This window comes from Anser anser (assembly GCF_964211835.1).
Source record: "Anser anser genome assembly, chromosome: 2".
NCBI classification, from domain to species: domain Eukaryota; kingdom Metazoa; phylum Chordata; class Aves; order Anseriformes; family Anatidae; genus Anser; species Anser anser.
Genome location: NC_139721.1, coordinates 112,580,339 through 112,601,106, shown reverse-complemented (window position 1 = coordinate 112,601,106; position 20,768 = coordinate 112,580,339). Strand labels below are relative to the sequence as shown.

Below are 20,768 nucleotides of genomic sequence, written 5' to 3'. Positions count from 1 at the left end.
GCCTCAGAAAGCACCTACCAACCATTGACATACTTGCCTTGAGATTTGCTTATGCACTCACATGCATAAACTTTAATGCAAGCAATATTACTCAGTTCCAACAGCTTATTGGGATTACCTTGTGGATGACATGCTGTCTTTTCCACTCTTGGCAAATACAAAGGTACAAAGGACCTTTTTTTTTTTTTTTTTTTCCTGCCTTTTTTTCTCTGCACTTTGGGAACAAACACCTCCAACATGTTCTGTTTTCAGTGTTCCCTCAGATATATTGCAGGTATCAAGCTTACCAAAACATTGGCAAAAATAGGTTCTCATAAATTATGCAGTGTGATATTTCACTGCATTTATGGAGAAAAAGATACGTAACCTACTGCTGTCAGCTGATGATTTGAACTGATTAGATAAGATGTACGTATTAAATAAGAACCAATTATATATATATAAATGCATAATGAAAAAACTGTGGATCATCTATGCTGACCCAGATGGAGACTCAGGAGGAGTTAGCAAAGTCTTATGTTTTGGAGGTGTTCTTTTTATTATTATTATTTTCTCTGCAGCTTCCTGTAGTTAGGAATATGTAATTTAATTTGGTCTAGCCCAGCGGGGGTGGGGAGGGGGCAACATTCAGTCAGATCAGCTCTGCTGACTGCAACATGAGGTGGAAATGGCTGTGAATAATCAGTGATATATATTTCAGAATGTGATCTTCTCTAGCTTAGACTTAAGCTAACTTTTTAATGAGAGCAAAACTCTCTTGCTTCTCTTTAGAGTGCTGGAGCTTATGACCTGTTTTGGTACTACAGAAAAACAAAAACAAAACTTAAAATCTTTTGATGGTAGTTGTTTTGCTTTTTTTCTTGTTTTGTCTCCCCTCTCTCACAGGCCTCACCATGGCCTTCTGATGTTTGAAAATATTTGGTGTTAGGCAATGTGGGTTGATTTGAAAAAGGTTAGTGGTTTAGAGCAACAGCACTGTTTAGTTCTTCAAGGGTAATTTAGTTCTTCAAGGATTGGAGAGGGGAGATAAAATTTACCTCCTTGTAATTTTTTTTTTAATAATTTCTTCTCTGTTCCTATAAGCTAGATATGCCTAATCAGAAAGGCATGATACCACAAGCGTACACAGTTGATAGGTGTCTGCCTAACATCCACTCCTTCACCTCAGAAATACTGTTTAATGAACCCCTACCCTGATTTTTAAGCGAGTTCTGCACATACTGCTGGTTTCCAGATTATACTACCATGTCTGGTATGGAGATCATTGCTAGCATTATTGCTAAGCATTCAAGACTTTAAAATTACCTGTCTCAAGCTCCTTTCATCCTTATCCTTTCATCCTCTGACATATATTTGGTCTCATTTCTTTTTTGCTCTCCTTTGCCTTCCCTCCAAAGATACGTATGTTGAACTGACCCAAAGTTGTTCCCCTCCTGACCTTAGCTGAGAATCACAAATAACAGAGAGGGCTGCAAATGTCTGCAACAGGGTGCCTCTTACTTGATCATTAGGCTGGAAAGAGAAATGAGTAATATAATGGTGCAGGTACTTGCTTTAAAAAGAAGGAGACTGCAATGCATTTTGGGTCTTTAAAGGTAAAAAGCAGCCCAGAATTCTTTTTTTTTTTTTTTAAATGTCACTTGAAAAAAAAGAAGCCTTTGAATGATGTGTCTGTTTTGTTGTTCAACAATATAAAGAGCTGTGTGGCACTGTCAGTTGCCATCAATTCTTTAAGCACTGCTAGCCAAATAAATGCCATGTAGAAGGGTTCTTGTATGCCACCATAGGCACTGGCAATTGCAGGGTTTGACTTGCCTTCCTAGATATCAAGCAGCATTTCTGAGGAAAGAAAGAGGAAATCTGCCAAATCTTGGCCATTGATGCAGCTCACGTCCTCGGCTGTTTTACCCTTAGAACATAGTGGGCTGGTAGAGTGAAAATTAATGGTGTTTTGGCTGGTCCATTTATATAACTATGGTTTGTGGTGAAAATAAAACACCGAAGTAGCTGTAAGAAATGTAAAACTGTGGAGTTAAAAGCACCTGTTGTCTGTGTAGTGGAGGTCATTCTATGCAGAAAAAAAAAAAAGATATTAATGCATTTTTCTGTGTTTAAAAAGATTGCTGTTAGTATCTAGTGGTCAAAATTAAAAACTAGCATACAGGACAATTTTTAAAGAAAATTAAAATTATACCTTATATAGATGAATAGCTCATCATTCCTATCAGCCACAATACCTTATAAAGCAGGTAAACATGCACATGGTTGGTTAGACTCCTACCTCTCTCCTTCTCATTGCTTGCAATGCCATGCAGAGAAATTTTAAGCTTGAAAGCAAGCCACCTCCAGAAAAGCAAACAAACAACAAACTTTGATTATAGTAACTTCAGATCTCTGAGATAGCTAATGCTTTTACCCTGAAAGAACAGTCAGCACATACAGTCAATACTGTCTAGACATTGTACATTAAGTGGAAGTGTGATATGATTAGCATTTTTGAAGTGGACTCCTCTGCTGTTTGAGTGACCTGCTTTCCACCCAGTGATTTAGACAATGACCCTGGCATGTGAGGGACGGACATCATCAGACTGCTCAGTCTCATCAGACTGCTCTCTGCTTGTTAGGATTAGAATTGTCCTGCCTAACATCATATTCATAGACAGCAAGTAATGAATTCACCTTTAATTGTTGGTATACAGGTGTCTGGAGAAGGAGAAAACTAGGTCCACGCCCAAAGCAAGTGAGAAGTCCTGAGTGGTCTGAATACTTCTACTGGTAAAGTCTGGGCAGGGTTAGATTTATGGTGCTGGGCTCTGTGTAATTGTGACCCTGGTTTACTATCCAGGTAATCATGCACGTGATGAAATTCCCTGTTATAAGGCAGTGCGGGGTAGCTCCCTTGCTTTTTCCAAATGAATTATCAGCCAAGGTGTGGGTGTAAAGGTATGTAGCCAAAGACTGTTTGCAGAGGTGTTGTAGGCTCTTTGAATGTTATGAATGGAAGGGACTGCTTCCTTTGCTTGTCTGTGGCACATGGATCTTTGCTAGATCACTTGCACTGATCTCCGTGTTTTGTTTTTCTTAATTGTGTGCAAGATGGAGGCAGAAGCAGCAAGTATTCTTAAATGGTAGAAAAATGTAAAGGAAAAACTTAACAAGTACTACCATGATTATACTGCTCACTTGGGTCTGCTTTTTACATGTACATGTTTAATTGTCTAAGCCTAAGCATATATACCTTTTAAAGGTTTTCTAGAGCAGAGATCCTAGTTATTGGTCTTGGACATATCTCCACTCCTGTTTCAATAGATAGTTATACTAGCAGACTTCCTAACATACAGACACCGTAATCACAAGTTGCATCATTGCAGACAAGAAATAGAAAGCCTGAACAGGAAGACAATGTCACAGAATTTACAGCTTGCTTCCTCTCACCTCCACTGCCTTAAAAAAAATGATTTTTATGGGGCCTGACTTGTGACTTTGACCGAGCAAAGTAAATGACAGTGCAGTGGGGAGGAGCTTTTCCCATGTCCCTGGTGTCCAGGCATACTTGTCTGCCAAGGACACTTGCTGCTTTCCCCTTGCAGCCACCTTGATCCCAGCTCCACTGCCGGGCAGCTCCCAGAAGCATTCACAGTGTGCAGGGAGGAGATGCTGTAAAAGCAATGCCTTGTATTTCTGTTCTTATTGCTAGGTGGTGCTCTCTTTGCATTTAGCATATGCTTGCTAGCCTTTTCGAAAGCACGAACTAGGAGTATAAGGACTGAAGTGACAGTTGACCTCTGCACTTGCGTGCAAAAGCAGAAGTCTGCAGTTCCTTTACAGCACAGCTGTAGTCTGTGCCTGAGAATAAATCAGTAAATACCCAGATGTAGTAACAGACACCAATTTTGTGACCGACTTTCAACCTCTGTTTGCAACCGTGGCAAAACCCTGTAATGGTGATTTTTCCTAGCTATCTTACTCCTCTTGTGAACTGTGAAGAGAGGGGGTTGGAACTTGCTGAAAAAAAAAAGTTTTTTTTTTGAGGGGATTGTGGCTGTGGCCAGGTTCTGGGAAGCAGCTACTAATGTAGGCTACTCCATGTACCACTGCCTTTGTGCAGAGATGCAGCAACCAGCTATCATGCAGCTCTCCAGAAGCAGTCTTAGCTTATATGATCTTTAAGCCTCATTTGGACTCATAAAACTGCAATAGCTGTCGGTGACTAGCGAGAGATAAATTACATGTTTATCCAGTGCTGTCCTTTATAACAATTATGCTTTAACAGCAGGAGGAAAGGGAATAGTTAAAAGTAGGTTTAATCCAAAAAAGATGGTTAATTTCCTCTGACTACAGCACTTGCCAGTAGCTCTGGTCTTCCCTCAGCCTCCTTCCCTCCCTTCCTCGTTTTCCCCTCACCCCATCCTTTAGCAAAGTTACCTTCACAGTCATGGCCTGCTCATGGCAAGGATTAATGGGTTATTGAAATCTGTGCACCTTACGGGAGTGCGGCATATATTCTTACGAGTTTCATTGCAATGCACCACTGTATATCATTTCATTAAACTGCACATGCCATGGTTATTTGCTGTTATTCCCCAGACCTCTATATGCAGTTTTATTAGTCTCAAATGCCAATAAAATAAAATAATAAAATAAAATAATGTCTATATACATGCAGACGGTCAAGAGAGACTATATGCTGCCTACAACAACAAATTTATTGTCTCATTTATGTGTGAGTGGGGGAAGGGAGCAGTTTCTTCACTGTATTTTAATTAACTGTGTTTCACTGCATGGTAGTAAAGATAATAACCACAACATTAGTGCAACTACTACGCTATCAAATGCTTGTCACAGCCTAATATGCTCCAACAATATAGCTTCACAATAGAAACGTGCACAACAAAAGAGCAGCTTGTTTTATTAATTTACAAAGGCTCCGAGGTTTTGGAAGGCCAGTATGTATTTCTGGGAGACTGATTAAAATAGAAAGAAGTATATATGGTAGAGAATAATATTTTTACTGGTGTGGGATTCATTTAACAAAAGTGTTCCTTCAGGAAAACAGAACCAAGATGCTAATGTTATACCTCATTTATTGCCAGCATATTCAGTGACATTTCATAATGTACATCTGTCAGCCAGAGATATAAATGGATGAGGTGAACCATGCAATTTACCCTCAGGAAGTTCCATTAGAGCCCCCAAAGTATAATATTTATGAGGTCAGAATCAATTAATCAGATAGCTGTATTTGCTTTTCAGCTCAGCATGCTCTTCTACACCAAGCTGTTGCATTGAGAGAGACTTTCCTATTTGGTGAGAAGAGTCAGTTTGTATGTATTGCATGAACTCTGTTTTCTAAATGAATTGCTATCCTCACAGAGCTTATTCTCGGTAAAAATACAAGCTATAAGTTAAGGCAATACAAAATAAATATCAAAATATATAGCAGAGTAGAAGACTTCCATATCTCCTCCTTATTGCTACAGCCTAGCCCCATGGAAATCTGTTGAAAAAGAGAAAACAACATGGGAGAAAATGGTGCACCTCAACCAAAGTTCCAGTAAATGGAAAATCTTGTAGGGAAGGGAAAAAAAAGTGGTTAATTTTAAAAAGTTGAAAGTTAGTAATGAAATCAAAGGACCACAACTTAAGAAGAAAATCCATAGTACAGTTTGAGATGTTAGCAAAATGATTTTCCTTTGCAAACATGTCCTGGATGCTTGGTACTTTAATTCTCTTGTGCTCTGATTTATTAGATGGTTGCATATTTGAGAGCGCATAGGGTATAATTTTTAATTTTTGTTTTAAATTGGGGTAGTTTCCTGGTATATTTTCAGCCTGACAGACCTCTTCTCATCCTCTGACCACAGGTGGAGAAGAAGGTTCTTGATTCTGCCATGCAGTTTAGTGTGCTCAGGCTGGGATCCTGTGAAGGGACAGGTCATGGTGTTTGAGATGTATGCTCTCAGTTCTTAAGTAGTGGAGAGTGTTTCTTGTGAAGGGATTTTCAAAATCTTAACTGTAATTTAGATTTGGGAAGGTTTCAGTCTGCATACCAAATGAATATTGATCATACTGCAATACTGCAATCTTTTTTTTTTTTTCTATTTAGACAACAGATGCAAAAGATTTTCTTGTGTCAGTAAATCTGTGTCAGTATGATTGCCCTGTCATAACTGATGCCAAGATGTGATCCAGCATTTCTTAGTTTATTTGAAAAGGAGTTTACTTAAGATGGTTCAAAAATTACCTGTTATCTAATACCATGATCTTTCTCTTCCTATAAAATTTCTTGAGGATGACAGAAAAAGCAGGAGGGGTGTATCTGAAATTAGTGATAGAATATTCCTAGCAAAGCATTAGCTAGGAAAAAATATCAGAACAATGTTTTACTCAAAGTCTTCACCTCTCTGCATAAAATTCTTAACTAGTGTATTTTGTATATAGAACTTCCTATTTGATTACCAGGAGATGAACCTTTCACACTTCTTCAGGCTTGGTCTTTTGCTCTTGATTTTTTTTTTTTTTTCCCAACCAAAATTTGTCAGAAAATACAAAAATACAAAAAAAATACATCTCTAACCAATACATCCCAGGAAGGGAGTTCCAGAACAATGATCCTGTTTACTGAACACATCTGCACAATCCTCCCAGGAAGGAGGATTAAGATCCCTGTGTATCACTTAGCCCTGTGTTTTTACATCCTCACTTCAGAAAAGATGACTCAACATATGTTGGAAAGACCAGAGTATACTAGGAGAATCTAGGAGTATCTAAGAGTAAAGGAGAAAAATAACAGAACCATCAATCAGAACAAGGAGGGGTGAAAAGGAAAATGGTTAGGTTGTGTAGTCCTGTGCAAGGTGCCCTGACTTGTCACAGCAATAGCAGTTGACTTCACTGGTCTTGCTGCAGCTGGTGGCTACATGGCCAGTTTCAGCACACCTCACCAAATGCTTGCTGGCCAAGTGAAGAAGCAAGAAAAAAAAGTGTAGACTTACAACAGATTTTGTAGATGATTGTGGGAGAAAGTTATCAGCTGTAGAAGATACCAGCGGTCTAATTTACCAGGGATATAGAAAAGCAAGTTCAAGTACTTGTTTTATAAAAGTCAGTGCCGATGACTTGAATGCTGCTTCTTACATTCCCAAGTAAACATCTCAAATATCCCCTAGAGAATTTCTTTTTGTGGCATTGTTTTGCTCCTGTGGGTCAGAATGAAACAAGTGACAAAACCTCGAAGGAGAAATCTGCCTGTCCATGTGGCAGCAAAAAGCAGAACTAGGTGTTAAGGCATTCTTCACTGCAGAAAACACGACTCTCTTTATCAGACAGCTAACTTATCAGCAAATGCAGCATTTTCTGAAACATTTTGTGCAGTCTTATTTGTGTATGTTTATTCTCATTACCTAGTAGTATCAAGACACCATGAACATCAGTGAATTTCTGTCTCTTTGCTTTGACTTTATCTTTGGGCCAGTTAATATTATTGATGGGGTATCATTGACCAGCTGAATTCATGATATTTTTCTGCTTTACGATTCGACTACTGAAGCCTTGTAGACAGAAGGTAAGCACTTTTCGAACAAGAATGAATACCCTTGTTTGCATATGAATAAGTATTTGTACAGCCTTGTTCCCTCCACCTATGCAAATACAAACTCATACATGTGAATGGATGTGGAAAAATGAACAAACAAACAAAACATAATAAAAATGAGGGGATGAATTTATGGAATTGTTTATATTCCACTATTTGTCCTGCTCTCTTCTCTTCTGCTAGATTAGGGCTTAAAAAATTGCCCACAGCAAATGGTAGAGCATTTTTGGAATAAGGCTTTATGACATGAACAGCAAGTAGAAAGAAGGAAGGAAGTAAATTGTTCAGCTGCATGGAGGAAATGCTGTGTAGTTGGTTTTCAGCCAAGACTCCAAGTCTCCCATTGTAAGGCAACTTGGACAACAAAAATCATTGATTTTAGAAGACACTGAGGAAGTAATCGCTTTCTTGTCAGCAGGGTTATTAGAGGGTATGTTATGGTAGAAGATAAGGCAGGTTACTCTCTGCCCTCTTGTCTTGAAATCAGTGGGGTACATTTCTTATCTGTACAGGTAATGTATCTCTGCAACCAGCTAGGACTATCTCATCCACCTGTCCATTGGTACACTCCCTGCTATACACTACCCTGCACCATGTATCTGGGAACTGCCTGGTATACTGCAAACTGGCCAGTACTCAGGCTGTAGGGTCTTTGATAGCATGTTTTTATCAATAACTGTTCTTCCAAAGTTGAACAAAAGAAACAGAATTATGAATTAGCAAAGGATTAAGAGACACTACAGGTAACTTCATCTGATACTTGCACAATACTTTGTGGCAAGATCTGAAACAGAGAGGTAAGGTGTTGCCTCTTGATTTAGTACAAGATCCTTCATCTCCCAGTGGACCACTTCCTGGAGGTTCTTGAGTGATTTATATGTGCTCACCTAGATTTTATGCACATTAGTTCTGGAAGCATTTCCTTTTTCTTCTCTAGGTCTGCCTTTTAGGAGTCTACTATTGAAATTTTCTCTCTTTTAACTTTTCATATTAGCATGTACAGCAAATAATTACTAAGACACCACTATGGGATTCCATCCAGTAAATGAAGATAATACTGTCTCTGTTTAGATCTATTCCCCTTTACAATATCATAATCCCCAGTTTTCAGTTGCTACACTCTCTGACTGAAGATCACATCTCCTTTATTCTTGTATCCCATGACCTCTTTTAAGATTTTGAGATACTGGTTAGCTGTTTGCATTACAGCAAAGGCTGACACAGACACCTTCTCAAACGTCCTCCAAAAGTCCTCTTACATACTGCAAGTAGTTCTTGGTGGCTCCTGCAGAGCTGCTCAAGCTGTATCTTTAACTAATATTTGGCTTATAAATGGCAAAGGGGACAGGCAAAAAAAAAACCTCCCTAAAGGAGGAGGAAGATAGGAAAGTCTGATCATGACCCGTTCTTTAGACAAGATGCTAGAAAAGTTAAATGATTGTATTTAACTTGATTGAGAAAATTTGTAAAAGAAAATCTTAACAAGACTTTGGAAGTTAGGAGTTAGGTCAGAAGAACATTTCTGATCTTTATTTATTTATTTATTTATTTATTTCTGGTCTTCATCAGGGAGAGCAGTGTTAGAAGGTTTGTGAAGGTAAGAAAAGAAAGAAGAAAACAAGTAATTTGAAATGAACATATTTTTGGCCATCTGGGAGAAGGGATGATATCACAGGAAAAGGGATCTGAAGATTGAAAATCAAATAATACATGGCAGCAAGCTGAAAGAGGAGTCAGGGATTTGTTAAGAACAATCAAGCAAAAACAGGGTAACTAGATACTACATGCTGAGGAGGTTGCTGAACAAAACTGATATTACTTAAAGGTTCTTTTAAATGAAAGTAAGAAAAAGAAACTTCCTACATCTAAGGCACTGTACAGGGAAAATTAGAGAGCAGTACAGGGAAAATACTACAATGCATAAATATCCCAAGGTAATTATCTCTGACAATTTTGAGCGGAAGGTAATTTATCTGACTGTTCAAAAATTGGAGGCATTAGTACTGTCAGGGAGGACACTAACTCAATCATAAAGCTACTGAGGGTGTTCTAGAGACTCTAGAAGAAAATTATAAAAGGAGAAGAACATATGTTCTGTCCAACTTGATGAACGAGGGAGAAGGTGCCCATGGGTCTAACATTCTTCAAGTGTTTCTGTAGAGAAGAAGAAAGCCAGCAGAAAGCCATCCATTTCATCGACTCTACAAGAGAGAAGTGAGACTGCAGAAAATTGGAATGAAAGATTCAGAAAACCAACTTTGTATAAGATTAAGATTGTGCTGAGAACTGGCAGAAGGTAGTTGGAGAACAGTACTGCACTAGCACAGAAACGTGGCTTTTGTATTGGAGCCAATGCAAAACTGATATAGAGTAAGCTGAGTCTACATAGACAGTCTGCAAAAGGCTGTAGGGATAAATGTACCTTTACTTATCTAAAATAATCCAGAAAGCCAAATACAATGGAAGTTCTGTGGAAGTTGTGCAGAAAGTCTGTATCTGTTTTCAGCAAAACACATATGTCTTAGTGAAGTCTGTTGGAAATATACCGTAATGGTACTATCATGTGGTATTAAAATGAAGTAAGTGTGTCCCCCTTGTACTGATTTATTTAAATTAGGATGTAAATAGAACTATGCAGTATGGAGGTAAGTTCAGATTATCCTGTAGTTTGAATTTATTTCATGTGCTTTAAAAATTTAAGAAGAGAATGACCTTATCCAAATTAGCTTAATTCTCTGTGTGATAGTTCCATGAATGAAAAAGTCTATCCTTTAACCACTATTAACTTATTTTTTTTAAAAAGAATAGACTATATATGAGAATTTTGTTTGTCAGGACTCAGAGCAGGGTCAGGGACAATGGCCTGATTTATTACTGCTCTTCTAGTTGGAGATAATTGGAAAGATCTTCCTTGCAGTGTAATGAAGGATTTTATAAAGACAGCTTAAAGCCCATCAAAAAGTGCCATTATTTGATAGCTAGCTGAATGCATTTATATCCTGTAAATAAAATTGTTGGTTAAGCAGTCAGCTATGTTTTCCAAGTACTGTTATCACCAACCACTTTTCCTATAAATTAAACTGTTTTCAATAAAAATTCTTATTCCAAGATTGTCTCTCCTTTTGCTTTTTGATGTTTATACTAGCAGATACTCCACTGAAATCTAAAGAGTCACTGTATTTAATCTGATAAAGCTAGAATAGAATTGGGCTTGGTCTTTTGATGTGTGTAATCACCTGGGTCCTGAACAAATTCCGCTGTTGTGTAATACATCAAAATTTGTCCAGGCAGATAAAATGGGGGAAGAAAGATATAATAGATCTAATTTTTCCAATCCAAGTATTCAAATGCAGAGTAGCCTTGCTGGACTGCGTTTGTGTATCAGAGCTGTAGTTGAATAATCCAGAGGGTTGGTGTGCTTTCCCTTTTGCCCAGTATTTTAAAAGAGAAGTTTACGTGAGTGCAATGATGCCTTAATGAAAGAAAGAGTTTATTATTTGTGCAAAAGGGTGGGGGGAAGCTTCACTGCAAGTTTTTTTGTTGTTGGTGGTGTTTTTTTTAGCACCTGTTTGAGTTCTGCTGCAACAGTAAGCACATGATATTTGTATAACTTTCCTGATTGAATATTGCAGCCAATAAGTATCTACTGTTAATGGCTACTAAACGTTTTTTTTTTTTTTTGTGATGTAAAATAATTTGCAAAATAAAGATTTCTTGAGACTTGTCATATACTATCCACTAACTTGACTCATTCTTGGTGCCTGTGTTCTTTGCTTGGTGTAATTTCTCTCACATTTTACTGTATCTTTAATCACTTTCTAAATAAACTTAAAATGCCCTGTACCAGCGACTTCCCCTTAAACTTAACTTGTAATGTGTATTTCCATATGCTTTTTATATGTATCTATTCTTTTACAAATGGAAATATTTCCTTTGGATTTGTAGTAAGAGCATTTTCTAATACTGTATTAATAGTTAGGTTTTTGAGTAGACAAGCTTAAATTTATTAAGTCTCTAGGTGTGAATTTTGCCAAGCTGAGTCTCAAAAGGTAGATTTAAACTGTTTAGAGATCACTGCTACATCTTTAAGCTATGTAAGGTTTGTAGTCCTAGTTTCCAGACTATGAATGGGACCTGGTTTTCCCTCCTTTTACTTATGCTGGTGTATGCCTTACATACAGTGATAGCTCCCCTGACTTTTAGAGTGATTATACGCAGAACAAAGAGGGGTTTGGAAAGTATGAAGCCAGTAGGATCAGACCCTTGGTGATTTGCTTTTTGTGCTGCCTCTAAGCCCGGGAGGCTTCACCTACCTCTCAAGCTCTAGAGCCTAGGATGCTGCAGTATCCTCCAGTTAAACTGAAAGTAGGTAGAATGGAGAACAGGTTCTCTTGTGGGTGTTCCAGTGGTACCCCTATCACAAGCTAATGCAAATAACTTTGTCATCTCCATACTTTGCCAGAGCAGCACATTGCACGAGGAGTGGGGTAACACAGAAGCCAGGAGGCAATAGTGCTAGGAAGCATTTCCTGCAAGTGTTTTAATCTGGGCCATGTGCTGCATCCCAGCGAGAAGAGTGAATTGCCTGATGGTGCACATCTCACCGTTTTATCCTCCTTACCTGCATGACAAGAAGTCTTTGCAGCTCCTTGCTTTTCTGATGATAGACTCCTTTGATGTGATTTAGCCCATTTCAGGGAGTGGGATGTGTGAGGGGTGCATATGTGTGAACTAGGTCTTAGTGAATTGTATCATAGAGGCATGTGTGTGCAGTGCCTTTGCCCCTTGAATAGCAGCTTATTTTTGAATCAAAATGCTAAGGCCTTGCTTGTTAATGTATAATTTTTGACACCTAGGTACAATCATTTGCAAATATCAATATTGCAATAGCTATTCAGAGTCTAGTTTCAGAAGCTTTGTCTGGAGAAATCTTTTCCCTCTGAGATGCTCTGTGATTTTAAGAGAAAAGATATCTCTAATGGCACTATGTCCCAGGGAATTCTGGGGATCTGTTCTGGGCAGGCAATGAAGAAAACATTTCTGTTCAGACTTCAATCTTGCTGCTCCTGCTAAAACGTAGATAAAACCTTGTGTGAAGGCTGAGGCGTGATACCTGGTACAGTGGATTATACAGCAAACAGGCCAATCTTTTTTCATGCAGGAATTAGCCCTGCTGCTGCTGCTGCTATAGAAACAGCTTTTAAAATCATGGTCAAGACCTGCAGCCCCTAGAAAAGTTTTCCAGGTGCTGGGGTAGGCCAAGTAGCTGCTTCTCCCCACATCCCATGGCAGCTGGGGCTGGCTGCTGTCACCAGTACTTCAGTGAATGCTTCAGGCTGATTATGAAATAACCCATCTCTCACTTGCCACCCTCCTGTTTTATGACCATTGGGTTAGAACAGAACAGAACAGGACAGAACAGAACAGCTGGAAGGGACCTCCAAAGATCATCTGGTCCAACTGCCTGACCACTTAGGGGCTAACCAAATGTTAAAGTATATTAATGAGGGCATTGTCCAAACACCTCTTGAACAGCGTATGGCATCAACCATATGGGGCATCAACCACCTCGCTAGGAAGCCTGTTCCAGGGTTTGACCACCCACACAGTAATGAAATTTTTCCCAATGTCCAGTCTAAATCTTCTGCTGGTGCAGCTTTGTGCCATTCCCACCTGTCTTATCACTGGTGACCAGAAAGAAGAGATCAGCACCTCCCTCTCCATTTCCGCTCCTCAGGAAGGTGTAGAGAGTAATGAGGTCATCTCTCAGCCTCTTTTCTTCAAACCTGTCAACCCAGATGTCCTCAGCCTTTCCTCCCAGGACATGCCTTCCAGACATTTTACCAGCTTTATCACCCTCCTTTGGATGCTTTCAGGGACTTTAACATCCTTTTTATTTTGTGGAGCCCAGAAATGCACACAATATTCAAGATGAGGCTGCACCAATGCTAAATACAGTGGGAGAATTACCTCTTTTGATTGGCTGGCTATACTGTGTTTAATGCACCCCAAAATGCAGTTTGCCCCTTGGCTGTCAGGGCACACTGCTGACTCTGTTGAGCCGATTGTCAATAGGACCCTCAGATCCCTTTCTACAGGGCTGCTCTCTAGCCATTCACAGTCTGTACCTGTGTCTGGCAGTAGTCCATCCCAGGTGCAGAACCTCGGGGTCAAATTTACCTTTGTTGAATTTCATGCCACTGCTGATGGCCCGGTGCTCCAATCTATCTAGAACTCTCTGCAAGTCCTCTTGTCCCTACAGGGAGTTAACAACACCTCCCAGTTTAGTGTCATTGGCAAACTTGTTGAAGATGCATTTCACTCCTGCATCCAGAACATTGATAAAAATGTTGAACAGAACTGGCCCTGGAGCTGAGTCCTGAAGAACATTGCTAGTGACCATCCACCAGCCAGATGCGGCTCCATTCACTACGATACTTTGAGCACAACCATTCAGCCTGTTCACCACCCAGCACAGTATGAACCTGTTTATCTCACAGTTGGACAATTTGTCCAGAAGGATGTGTGAGGGACAGTATCAAAGGCCACAGGAAAAAAAAAAACAGAAAAATTGCATCCACCACCTTCCCTTCATCCACTAAATGGGTGACCTTATCATAGAAGATCAAATTACTAAGGCAGGACTTTCCCTTAATGAAACCATGTTGACTATGCCAGATAACAGCTTTGTTCTTTACATGCCTTTCAATATTCCCCAGGACGATCTTCTCCACAACTTTTCCAGGGACCAAGGTTAGACTGACAGGTCTGTAGTTTCCTGTGTCTTCTCTCATGCCCTTTTTGTAGATGGGTATTACATTGGCTAGCTTTCAGTGAGCAGTGACCTCCCTGTTACTGCTCCCCCAGTCATGGTCCTCCAACTCTGAGTTGCAGTCAGACCAAGATCCGTTGTTACTGTTAAATACTGAGGGAAAAAAAAAAATCTGCCTTTTTCTGAATTCGGTTGAATTGGACAGGTTCTCTTTTATAAGATGTACAGAAGGAAAGACCTATAAACCTGCTGAATTTTCATTACGCCTTTCTGTGGTTATTTGAGGAATTGTAACGTTTAAAGTATATGTTGCAAATTGCACAAGTGGTCTTCAGCCATTCAGACTTGTACACATGAAGGCTTGTTTGTGCAATTGCTAAACCAGAGGTTCCTGGCTCTTGTTTGCATTGCAGTACAATCATGCAAGCAAGATATTAATCACCAACAAGGCAGAGTTGAAGTGTTTCAGGCACTCACCTAGTCCATCCCTTGCTAACCAGTTCATAAAACTCTCCAGTGATGGGGGTTCCATGTGTTAGAAAGGAGTTTATCATCAGGTCCTTCCAGTTTTACCTTCTGTCTTTTGGCATATCTATGAAATTTTCCATGTTAGTATTTCTTGCAGATGTTGGCTTTTTTCAGTCTCTTGCAGGGGTATCTGATCTGTTTATGATCAAAGTAGAACAAACTCTAGCATCCATCTTTTATACAGTGGGAGCAACTCTGTGTACATACTGTACAGAGATCAAGATTAGAGAACTCCATCTCTAAAGGGGAGAAAAAGGAAAGAAACAGAATAAAGTAACCTCACATTTCTTTTTAATTTCCTTGAAATGCAGTGTCAGAAATGCTAATAGTGGTCTCAGTGTATATAGCTGCCTTGAAAAAACAAGAAAAATGAAACTGTGTTATTTCTAATTCTTACTGTGCCATTGGAGTTGGATGATGAGTATTTCAAAGTGTGCTCTGTCGAAGCTTTTCTCACAAACAATGATATTTGCTGTGAATCTTTTAAACTTCAAATGATAGAAGTATTTAGTAAATTAAATCATTTCAAAGAATTAGACTTTCAGTACAGATGCTTTTTTTTTTTTTCCCTGCCTTATTTCCCTTGAATCTTATGATTGCATCTCTCTCCAGTACCTGCTGCACATTAATAATCTTCCTTTGCTTTCATCACACTCCAGTAGCTTTGGTTTGTTTTTGCTCCTAATCCTTTTGGTTTTCTTTACTTAAATCAGGAATGGAAGCTTCAGTGACAAGGTAATATAGTAAGTAATAATAATATGTAATGATGCATTCATTCTCCTTTTTCCCCGCCTTTCACCCGCACTACTATAATGAGTATTAATGTCTGACATTCACATGAGAGCAAATGTAATCAAAGAGCACATGCATAAAAAAAAAGAGAAGGGACTTCATATTTTGCTGAGCTTTCACATTGCTGAAATGATACATGCTGGGCTCTGTGTATATACTTAAGGAATGAGATAGGAGCCTATAGATTTAAGGGCTGCGAGGTGATGCCCATAGTCTCTACAGTCTGACCTCTCATGTAGCTGAGACTAAATTGACATTCTTGCACTTGCCCTGAGAAGGTGGTAACTGGGAGCATATGTTGTGTTTTTCAGAGCATTCTTTTCTTGATTCCCATCCTGGAGAGCCCAGCTGTACTCACCACCAGTGCATTTCCAGCATGCAAACCAGGTGAAACACTGGAACAAACCAGGAACAAACACTGCAGTAGGAGAGGTAAACACCAGCTAAGGTCAGGTTTGTTTTGGTGACAGAATAATAACTCCTTTCAGTCCTTCTTGCAAGTTCTCTGATGATTCTAGTGAGTGGGATGATTTTTCCAGGCATTAAGTTGAGGTAATTAATTATTTCTCAGATAGGGATGGCCCCTTCCAAGTGTATCATATACTAGCAATGTTGCTACTTGGAGCAACAAGAACTGCCCCTGCTCCTTCCTCCTCCACTTCTTTTTTGTGATAGGAGGAGGCAGACCTTAGCTCTTTATTTTTGCAGCAGTCACAAAATTTTCATTTTACCTGTGTTGCTGAACAGCAGTGAACCAATGCTGGCAATAATTGTATTCCATATTTGCACCCCAGTTCATGGCTGAAAATGAGAAAAGGCAATTTAGAGAGGTGGAAACTAAGGGGAAATCCTTTTTCTCCCCCTGTTTGTATAAAAGGATATTGAGGACTGAAATGTGTTCAAGCCAGCTGAGGCACCTACTCAAAAAACTGCTAACCCTTTGATAGGTATATCTTGCTGTACTCCAGGATGTTCTTTGCAGCTTTAGCAAGAGCTATTCACTTGTAGCAGGAAAGAAGGAAGAAAGGTCTTCTTCCTAGACACAATCCTAGAAATATTATTTATAAATATTGATTACTGCTACTGTACTTGTTCCTGTGGTACCTAGAAGCATTCCAAGCCCACTGAAATCAGTGTAAAAGATGCTAGCGATTTGAGTGGGACTTAGACTGGACTATGTGCACGCTGATCTCACCTAGCTGATACTGCACATGATTTAGGTACCCAGCATTTGTTTCGGGTATCTAAAATTACGGTTAGGTGGAACATTTTCAGTTTTGGAGCTTCAGTAGAGAGTGGAGTTGATTTGTAAATAGCAGAATATTATAACCATGACTTCACAGTTCTCTGATGGTGTTTTGTAAGAAATTTGTGACCAACATGAAATTTACTTATTCCTGTTGTTTTTCTGTTTGATTGCAGTACTCTGTCCCTGAATGGGTTGCGCACACTTGTTTGGACAGGTATGTGTGTTTTAACCTGTAGATACATTTAGCTTGTTTTACCTGGACAGCCTCCTGGGTGGTTAAAATCAACTGCTAGTGTAAATTATATATGAGATTTTTGAATGGATTTTAAGAACATTTTATTGAGAGGTGGTTTTTTTTTTTTTTTTCACTTAAGATATAGGGTGTATATCACATTGTCAGAGTGACTCAAGAGACCAAACGTTATCTATGAGTTCATTTTTTGACTCTCTTGAAAGTGGCCTCTTGTCCACAGATTAAGTACTGATTTAAAAATCTTGTTTCTACAATGAAAATATATCCCTTAAGATGTAATGTGAGGGGAGAGAATAACAAAGGTCATCGGTCTTTTAAGACAGGTGAAGTAAAAGAGATGTCTCCTGTGACACTGTGTAGATGAAATAATTGTGTGAATTTTTCAACATTAAATAATGAATGATATGGTCTCAATCTCTCATGTGGCAGTTTCTTTTCTTTTTTTTTCCTCTTTAAAGCTTGTATGTACTTAGTGGATTGGCTTACAACAGTTTCTAGATAACAAATGGACCTGGGCTACAAAGAAAACTCACTGGAGTATCGGGTTTCCTTTTTTTAGTACAGTGAAAGCAGGTGTAAACCTGAGCAGGCAATGGGATTAAATATATATATATTTTTTTAATTATGAAGATTTTCTCTCAAATATATCACAACAAAAATTACAAAATTAAAAACAAAGCAAATGAAAACATTGCCTTTTTTTTCTTTTCTTTTTTTTCCTGTTCTTTATTTTTTTTTTTCCTTATTGTGTTTGGGCTCAAAGACTTCAGTTTTCAAGGCTGTGAACAGGAATGTTTCAGGAACACTAAATGAAATTGAAATTCAAACATAAGCTCAGAAAAAAAGAAATTAAATGTTAAAATTTCAAAAGATGAATAAACACATTTGATCAGATTGTCCTTGTGTAAATTGAGTGATTTACACCTTCCTGCATTCAGAAATCCAGTCAGAGATACATGGCATTTGACTGACCACTGTACACACAGAGAACCACGACCTGTCAGTCATCAGTGCTGTGTTCAGAAGTGTGTGATGGTTTATACCTTCAGGGCTGCAGATAGAAATAGGAAAAAGCAAGTGGGTATGATGGGCACCATCTACAGGCAGCAGTCCACAGTATTCTATCAATGCACTTTGAAAGTCCGATGCTGCGTTGTTTGTAAGTGCAGCCTTTTGTTCTCTCAGATTTAAAGACATGTTTGGGCAAATAAAACATCTAATTTGAGTGATCTAATTGCTGCCTCTAAAATGCTCTTTGCACATTACACTGTTTAATTACTTCAGTCTAGTGGTTGTCTAGCAATGTCTCAATCTCTTATATCTATGAGAATTAAGGGAAAAAGGGACTTCATTTAGGCATCTTTCAACAGTTGTATGAAGCCATAAATGGAATACCAATGTTTGTCTATTTTAACATTTTTCATAACTGTCACAACAGCAAAAAATAAGCAAAAAAAGTCAGAGGATTTTTTCTGTAAAGTTTTATGGTTCTTGGTGGCAGTAATATGTAGTCTGAGAGAGCAGTTCGTAAAATAGATGGTAACAAAATAGAAAAAAAGCATAGTCTCTTAATTACTTCAAAACTTCTCTAAACATGAAAGGAAATTTTGTGTGAGCATAAAGGGAAGAATATATAAATTAACCTCACTGTGCACTTTGCTCTACTTCCTTCAAATTGTGAGAGGACAACTCGTATTAAATTTATATGTAGCCCCATGTAACTCAAAACTCTCAGTAACCCTGCTGCAGTAATACAGATTCTGTACAAGGTACTTTAAATAATAATAATAATAATACAAAAAGCTTGCTGACTTTTCAGGACATCACACCCATATGTGTGTGTAATTTGTTGTTCTCTAGGTAAAGAGAAGAAGCTCTAAGAAAAGAGCTGGAATGGGAATAGAGATGCTATGTAAAGCTGTGTATCTGTCTTTTTAAATCAAAGACTACTTAACCATGTGTGGAAAAATAGAGACCATTACCGTGATATTTTTCTTTTGCCAATATCTCAGTTGGTTATGAACTTTGGAAGTTCATTTATTACTTTGATCCTTTCCAATATCAGTTGTTTGCACTCATGGGAACACAGGGCATAATGCAATGTCATAGAGCCTGCTAGGTTTAACGAGAGGAGGAATACTGATTCTTTAGAGAATGCTTTTTTGAAGAATACTATCTCACATAGGCCATGCAGCTACAAAGCTTGACATGCTTGGAGTGCCCCATTGCTGTCTTCTATTTAATGAGATCACCACCCTGGTAGATATGGAGAGAACCAAAAGGAAATATTTCTTTCTTTACACTGAGTTGGACCTTGAAGTCTCCCATATGTTTTGGGGATCTGTACAACTGCATTCTGCTGCTGCTTGGCAACTTTGGATATGAAATTACAAATTCTGGAGGAACAATGTTATAAATATTTTTAAGAGTGCTTTGCGGCCTGTGCTTTATTTTCAAAGAACTGTGTGTTTAATGGAAAGGTCTGACCTTTCTCTAGGTTCTCAAATCTTCACTCCTTTCCTCCCCTCCCTTCCAAAACCTCATTTTTTCACAGCTGAAACTTTAGTCTATACTATAAATCATATTCTGTGTTTGTTTCTGAGGGATCTTTCCTGCATTTCTTGTCTTACAAGACAAGAAGTAGCAAAACTATATACACACTGAAGTGTATTCCCTGAAGCATCTCTAAAATGTTTATGCCAATGGCAAAGATCTTGTTTGACATTTTAACACAATGGAGTTGAATGCAAGAGCTGCAGGCAACTGCCACACATGCTGCTGACATTCAGTTGCCTGCACTGGTTGGAGGAGGAAAAAACTCCCACTGCACTTGGTCTCTGCTCCTAAGTTGGCAAACATGAAGCTCCTGTCTTGGTTAGACGCTGCTGTTAAACTTAGACTGCTTCTTCTTTACATCACTTGGACTGCACCTTAAGTAGCAATCACACAGGCACTCCTTAAGTCCATGCCGGGCTGCAGGGCACCTGTTCATTGTGCAAATATGACAAAATATGTTTATTTAGCTCATTCATGAAAATGTTTCCATTCACTGATCTATTCTGTTTAAAAAATTGATCAGTTTGTTGGGAACATGTAGTAAAACAGGATAAATTCAATAATCACATTGAGTAATAGAAGTTTGCTTGGATTTCTTAAGTAGCCAAAATCATATTCTTTAATTAAACATTGAGTTTGTGATATGTGGGATGGTGGCTTAGGACTTTTTCAGTCTCATAGACTTCTTAGAATTTGTTCTGAATTTAATTTAAACAATATTATTTGTTGCTCAGTATAAAGACAGAAAGCTATACATGAACTGGGGTAAATAGAATAAGTTTTCAAGGTGCTGACTCTGAAATTGCATAACCAATGTATTCAGTTGTGTAACTGCCATTAAAAAAATCATATTTCAATCATTGCGCTCTATTAAATGGGTAAGGCCAATACTCCTGAAAAGCTGACACACTGATTTAGTGTAGAAGTTTATATCTAATTCTTCTCTGATTTAGGGTTTCATGGACTGCATCTTGTACTGTTGAAATCTGTTACATATTTTTTTCTTGGCATCATTACAAGTAGG

The 20,768-nt window shown here is 38.5% G+C and overlaps 1 protein-coding gene across 1 annotated transcript in view; it reads left to right on the top strand.

Moving 5' to 3' along the window:
* LOC310895690 (uncharacterized protein) overlaps nucleotides 1-20,768 on the top strand; it is a 242,327-nt gene that overhangs the window by 109,731 nt on the left and 111,828 nt on the right. Inside the window, exons 3-4 of the mRNA XM_083827285.1 lie at nucleotides 15,998-16,134; nucleotides 17,109-17,149. Coding sequence (XP_083683411.1) covers nucleotides 15,998-16,134; nucleotides 17,109-17,149 — 178 coding nt within the window. The remainder of the gene's footprint in view (nucleotides 1-15,997; nucleotides 16,135-17,108; nucleotides 17,150-20,768) is intronic.